This window comes from Triticum dicoccoides, chromosome 3B, assembly GCF_002162155.2.
Source record: "Triticum dicoccoides isolate Atlit2015 ecotype Zavitan chromosome 3B, WEW_v2.0, whole genome shotgun sequence".
Taxonomy (NCBI): domain Eukaryota; kingdom Viridiplantae; phylum Streptophyta; class Magnoliopsida; order Poales; family Poaceae; genus Triticum; species Triticum dicoccoides.
The window spans coordinates 850,269,725-850,276,449 of NC_041385.1; the positions used below are offsets into that span (position 1 = coordinate 850,269,725).

Sequence of the window (6,725 nt, forward strand, 5' to 3'; positions counted from 1 at the left end):
GGCCCCCTGCTCCCCGTCCCGCTCTCGGCGAACGGCTCCAGCGACGGCGGCCAGCCTCCTCCAGGGCCGCCTGCCGGCGCATCCTCCCTAGCCGCCAGATCGACGGCGGCACAGTCTTTTCTTGGTCGGTCCTCTCGGGCCTCGGCAGATCGACGCCGGCGGCGACTCCTCTCGCCCTGCCCTCCCGAGCCCGGTGAGTTCTTTCTCCGCTCGCCCCCTTCCTTCCTTGCGCGCCGTGGTCGCCGAATTCGGGCTTTCTTGTTTTCAAGAAAAGGATTTGGGTTTTCTTTTTTTCAAGAACTAGGGCCGACCCGCCGCCGGCCCCCTCCCCCCCTGCTCCTCGTCGCCGAACGAGGCTGCCATCCTCGTGCTGCTCATCCCCACCCACATTTTAATTATTTGGATGCGCTTTAGTGCTGGCTACTTATTAAGTTTGATGGCGGCTGCCCTTTCTGCATTTGTTCACTTATCTGAAGATGCCCTGTTAACATGATTTGGGGATTTTCTTTGCCCCAAATATTACACCGGATCTATCAAATTATAGATGCACATTTCTTGTACGTGGTCCATATTTCTTGCAGGACATGTGGTAGTGGAAACAAAATGCAATCCAGGGCATTAAGCTTATCCAGAACCAGAAAGAACTACATTTTCCACAATTTAAAAAAGAACAAAGTCACCTGTATTCATATACTTTGATATAATTCAAGTTGTGCATCTTGTGAACTGGGTTTCATGAATATGGGTTTTCATTATTTTTTCCATAGATGCAACACAAGAAAGTAATTTTGTTGAAATGATGTGTCCCAATGTAATTTAGCGGTTGCTGATATGATTTTGTTTATGACCTGAGAATTTATTGTCTCTTGCTCATGCTCTCCTCTCAGTACACTGGATAAACTTGTACCTTCACTTGTTTATTTAACACAGAGTGTTGCATGATGTTTCACGCACATCCTAGACCCTAGTCTTATTCCCCTTTCAGTTTTGCAGTGCTACTTCTTGCTATATTGTTTGCTCAGTGCATGAATCCATAATGCTATTTTCATTTTCACCAATTCAGGTTTAAATGGCTGCAAGAAAGGATAATGCAGTCCTTATTGCTTGCCAAGCTCCCAATGGCCGTGTAACACGAGCTCAAGCTGCTAATTGTGGAAGGTTTGGAGTGCCTCACCCAGCACCGGTACCTGTCAGAACTGAACGAAAACCGGCGACTAAAGGAAAGGCGAAACGGGGAGCTTCAGATGAGAACACTTGTGCAAGTGCTCTAACTTCAGCTCCACCTCCTAAAAGGCGAGCAGCACTCAAGGATGTGACAAACATAAGCTGTGCTAACTCGTTCAGAAATTGCACTGCTGTGACTAAGCTACAGGTACCAAGATGTTCCACATATTATTACAGTATATCCTAGTATGATTTTTTGATGATTACCTTTTCCCGATGTCAACTAATTTAGAATGTATTTCCTTTGTTCCAGTCAAGGCCCACACAGAAGGTAGGGCGAAATCCAAGCAAAAACAAGCAGTGCGCAAAGAAGGCCCCTAAGCCACCTCTTCCTACTGTTAGTGGAACTTCATTTGTTGTGAATGATTCTCATAATGTGGAAGAAACTCAGAAGGCAGAGCTTTTGCCACCAAAAGAGGAGCCCACTGCTCTGCTCGAAAACAAGGGGTCGTTGTCATTATGGAATTTTGCACGGAACAGGGAGAGTGGTGTTCATGAGCCATTCTTTCAGGGAAGAAACACAAGAGATAAATCTGAAACTGCCGACTCAAACACTGGTTAGTTAAGTTGCATTTCTCTCTCTCTCTACTGTTTAGCATATGGACTTAAAGATAGGTTAGAACCTAGAAGTTCGAGAAACTGTTTGGAGCTTCTCTTTGCTTGTAACGTTACACTTCTTTGCTGGCAGTCTGGTTGTATCCTGAGTATATTCTTAAATCTTTATGGTCTTTCCGTGGCCTCAGAACCTAAAACTACAAAGCATACTGTAAATGTTTTTGTCCACTGAGCATTCCTGAGAAACTTGCAGATATTTATGTATTCTGTTTTGTGGGGCAGCAGCTAAATATTCTGTATCTTTGTTCCAGGGGACTATGTTGGCTTAAACGTTATAGACATTGACAAAGATAATGGCAATCCACAAATGTGTGCTTCCTATGCGGCAGAGATATACAGAAACCTAATGGCTGCAGAGGTATGTTTATGTTCTTTTGTAGAAGGGAAAAGCTTCTTCTACTGTTTAGACAGACTTCTAAATTCCTCATATTTTACATGACTTATTAAGCTGGGAAGAATTTCATTTTTGGATGTTTGTGTTTCGTCTCTGCGCTATACTATTAATATACTTTTTTCTTTGTGAAAGCATTTCAACCACCATCTTATATGCTCATGTACTTCCCAGCTTATAAGGAGACCTAAATCAAATTACATGGAGACTTTGCAAAGGGATATCACGAAGGGCATGCGGGGCATCCTGATTGATTGGCTTGTTGAGGTTTGTTTGGATTGCTTCTGATTAAATTTATGCATAAATAGTTCAACAATAAATAGTTCATCATTGCCATTTAACTGCGCAACTTACATACAAATTGATGTATATAACTTGCAAATATGGAGTAATCAATTACATGTGAATGTTTTTTTTACGGATGGTAGGAACTTTGCGCATTCATTTCAGAGAGGAATAGAGTTCAAGGTTTCCACATCCGTCCTCGATGGACTCGATAGATCACATAAATATTCTTTACATTCCTGTTCACGTAGTTATTCATTTCCCTTTTAAATCTCATAACTATTTGGTGTTAGTGATGGAGGATTTTATATGAGAAGTTTGAATCAGTGGTGGTGTTCCACCCATCCGTTATTTTTGCACCACATAAGTTGCTGAACTGAGCCAAATGCAACATGGTCAAACTCGTGCTGTGGTGGTAACATGTGCTGTATGTATATATTGAAAATAAACACATAAGCCACAGAGGCCCTGTGATACTAAAGAGGTCAGAATACGATGACAGTGATCTTCACTTCAGCACCAGAAACATACTCTACATTTCTCACATGCATACGGGAAACCTGCGTTTTCTTTCGCCGCAAATCAAGATCCCTGTTCAAGTTTAATCTTCACTGTTCATGAATCATGACTTCTTAGCTTATGAAGTTCTATCTTTGCAGGTTTCTGAGGAATATAAACTTGTGCCAGACACACTATACCTCACTGTATATCTTATTGATCAATTTCTTTCTCGGAAATATATTGAAAGACAGAAACTACAACTTCTTGGAATAACTAGCATGCTGATTGCCTCGTAAGTTCACATTTGTTTGATTTTAATATTTTAACATCAAAAGCTTTGAAATTGTTAGGAAGATGCCTCATGAAAAGGTTTGCCTAGTTGCTGAAGGAGCTTACTTTGCAGCAAATGCATGAATTATGTTTATTGTTTCTGCTGCCATTGGCACCAGTGACATGTGTCAGTAGAATCATTTAAAGATCTACCTTCTGCAGAAAATATGAAGAGATCTGTGCGCCTCGTGTTGAAGAATTTTGTTTCATAACTGATAACACATATACAAAAAATCAGGTACTCGTTACATGTGAAGTTTGAAGGATTGTTAATTACACATGCGAAATGTCATTGTTGATCTGCCATAATTGATATCATCCTGATTCCGTAGGTGCTGAAAATGGAGTGTGAAGTGCTTAATGATCTGGGGTTTCATCTTTCAGTTCCCACAATCAAAACGTTTCTGAGGTTAGTTACTCAGGACAGGATGACTAGACAGATCTTATTTATTTTCCAATATGACATCACTGACAAGCGTTTCCTTGAAATTTTATTAGGAGATTCCTTAGAGCAGCACATGCTTCTCAAAAAGTAAGACTGGCATCCAACCATGTTAGCACAGTTTTCATTTAATTTGTATGTTTGGCGTCTGATGATCACTATGTTCGCAAACTACATTTGCAGGCTCCTTGTGCAACTTTGGGCTATCTGGGCAATTATCTTGCGGAGTTGACATTGACCGATTACAGTTTCCTGAAATTTCACCCTTCAGTGGTGGCAGCCTCGGCGGTGTTCCTTGCAAAATGGACACTCGACCAATCAGACCTGCCATGGGTTCGTATGAGAACTCTGGATGCAGACCTCTGTACATCATGTTCTATTTGCTCTAAAATATGTTGTGTCTCGTGCAGAACTCTACTCTCGAGCATTACACCTCATACAAAAGTTCCGATATTCAAGGATGCGTACGCGATCTATGGGAGCTGCAGCAAGGCAACACCAGCGGAAGTCCCCCCCTCAATGCTATACGCGAGAAATACCGGCAGGAAAAGGTATGCCACAATCACCACTTGCTGCTTGAGTTCCGTAAACAGAACACGACATGAATCTTTTCTCTGTGCAAGCCATACATTCATACGGTTTTTAGAATCACTTGACAGCTAATTTGTGTTTCCCATCCCATTGCAGTTTGAATGTGTAGCCAACATGCTGTCGCCGGCGATGCCTGGGTCGCTCTTCCATAGACAAGCTAACGGCACCAGCCCCCTGCTGATCAACAACTCGTAGCAGCGCAGCGTCAGCCCCCTGCTGATCAACAACTTGATTTTTTCCGAAGATCTTGTAGCATCCCCTTCCCACCACCCTCTCCCCCTCCGATCTGGCTGTGTTGTTATTTCCCCCCGACCTTTTTCGAGTCGTGCAGTCGTAGGCGATGGCTCACATAAATGTTGATTGAGTTCCTGCGTAGGCTGCTGATGGATGCCTAGGGCTGGTAATTGTATGATGATGATGATGATCCTGTCTGTCTGTCTGTCTGTCTGTATGATAACTGAGTGAGTTCCGCTTGATTTAACGTAGGTTTGCGGGCGTTTCCCAGAGTTTAGTGAGTGCAATTGCAGTGCAGTGCTCGCTCTTGAGATTAGGAGAGCAACTCTAGTGAGTCCAGGATGGTTGATGTGATCTGATGTGATGTAACCTGTTGTTACAAGAACATTCATTATTGCTTGGTTTGTAAATGAACATAAATGTAGCCTGACTGTCTACATCATGCTGAACACAAGGGTTTGTTTGTTTATTGTTTCCTTTTCTTTGTGATGAGATGTGAAACTAAGCAAGTAAAGAGCCAATCTTTACTACTCCCTTAGTGGTTTTCATAGTGTCAAAAAAACGTCTTACATTTTGTTTTGAGATGGAGGGAGTAGTTAACTTTATGCAATAAGCTTTAATAACTGTTATGAAATTTTCATTTCAGTTGAGGAAAAAAAATCATAGACATTTTTAGTCAGTGGAGAGCCCTGTAGGAGAAATGGTTCAGAATTTTGGGGTCAGAAATTCTGAACTCAGAGGCAGCTGGTTTTTTGTAATTTTGGAAAATGAAGACATGAGGGGAGCTGAATGAATGTCACGTGGGAGCAGCAATGAGATGGACTAGTATTTAAATATGACGGTCAAACGGTCAACTGACACAAAGTGACGGCACATGGTTAAACAATACTCTATGAAGCCAGAGTGGCAGGCACGTTACTCCACTAGTATTGTAACGCATGTTTGATTTGAAGTTTCGAACCCAGTTAGAGCATCTCGATCCAGTAGAAATCTTTATTAGTGGAGTAAATTTAAGAGCATCGTACGTACTAGTTGATTTCTTAAAAACTTTAAGAATTAGAGGATTAAATTTAAGAGCAACTGCACCTAGCCGAACCCTCAAACCTTACCTTTTAGAGGAGTAAAAATTTTAAGAGTTGCCTCCCAAAAGCACCACAAGTCTCTTTTTTTTTTGCGTGTCTGCCTCGTCTCCTATGGTGCTTATATTTTTAGGTGTCTTTTTGAGTTTTATTAGAGTTTGTGCCATACTCAAGAAGACGAGGTTGCAACAGTTTCTTGAAGATGGAATAAGGTTTCCTCTGCCTAGCCCACGGCTCGGCGATGCTTCTAGGTGTTAGATGACATGTGGAGGTGTGTCTCTGGCGGATCTCGTGGGATCCAATCGGCTCCGGTGAGGGATGGACGATAACGGCGGCGCGCCTTTGGCTCGCTCAGTGGTTGTAGTCATCGTTAGGTGCTCCACGGACCTGGATGTAATTTTTATTTCTTGTGTTCTTTGTACTACCTTGACAGTTGATGAATAAATCGAAAGTTTTCTAAAAAAAGGTCTTGTATTTTTGCCCCAGTGCCACTTCTGAGTTTTTTAAGATTTTCTTCTCCTCTCCCGTGTGCGACGCCTCTTCCTCCCGTCCGTCGCCGTCAAAACCCACACCGCCGACCGTCCGCCTCCCTGATGACAATGGATCCCCCCGAACACCCCTGCAACTCCGACGACCCTTTGCCGGCGCTGGATTCTCGCTGGCGCTGACGGATTTGGAGGATTTTGGGCAATTCACAGCTTGCGCGTGTATGCATGTGTGCCTGCTGCTGTTGCACACAAATGTGTTGTGCTGCTGCTGCACGTGTGTGTTGTGTTGCTGGTGCGTGTGTGCGTGCTGCTGCATGTGTGTCAGCTGCTGCGTGTGTGTGTGCATTTGCTTGCTGCTGCTACTTGTGTGATGGGCATGTGCATGCTCTGCGACCAGCACACAACGGTGCTGGAACTGATGCAGCGTGGTGCTACGACCAGCATGACGGCGACACGCACTGTCAGCCAACTGCTACAACCATCGCTGTCGATGGTTGCAACCCACAGTGACAAAAGTTACAACCACGTTCTCGGCATTGTAGTGA

At 43.4% G+C, this 6,725-nt stretch overlaps 1 protein-coding gene across 1 annotated transcript; it reads left to right on the forward strand.

Annotated features, from left to right (window-relative positions):
• The first annotated feature begins 10 nt into the window (after positions 1–10).
• On the forward strand, positions 11–5,082 carry LOC119278926 (cyclin-A2-1-like). Its single transcript, XM_037560301.1, has 12 exons — positions 11–193; positions 1,064–1,372; positions 1,478–1,781; positions 2,091–2,197; positions 2,405–2,497; positions 3,175–3,308; positions 3,509–3,584; positions 3,679–3,755; positions 3,845–3,878; positions 3,972–4,121; positions 4,199–4,339; positions 4,476–5,082. Exons 2-12 carry the CDS (start codon positions 1,070–1,072, stop codon positions 4,572–4,574), a joined length of 1,518 nt encoding a protein of 505 aa, XP_037416198.1. The 5' UTR covers positions 11–193; positions 1,064–1,069; the 3' UTR covers positions 4,575–5,082.
• Positions 5,083–6,725: the final 1,643 nt, after the last annotated feature.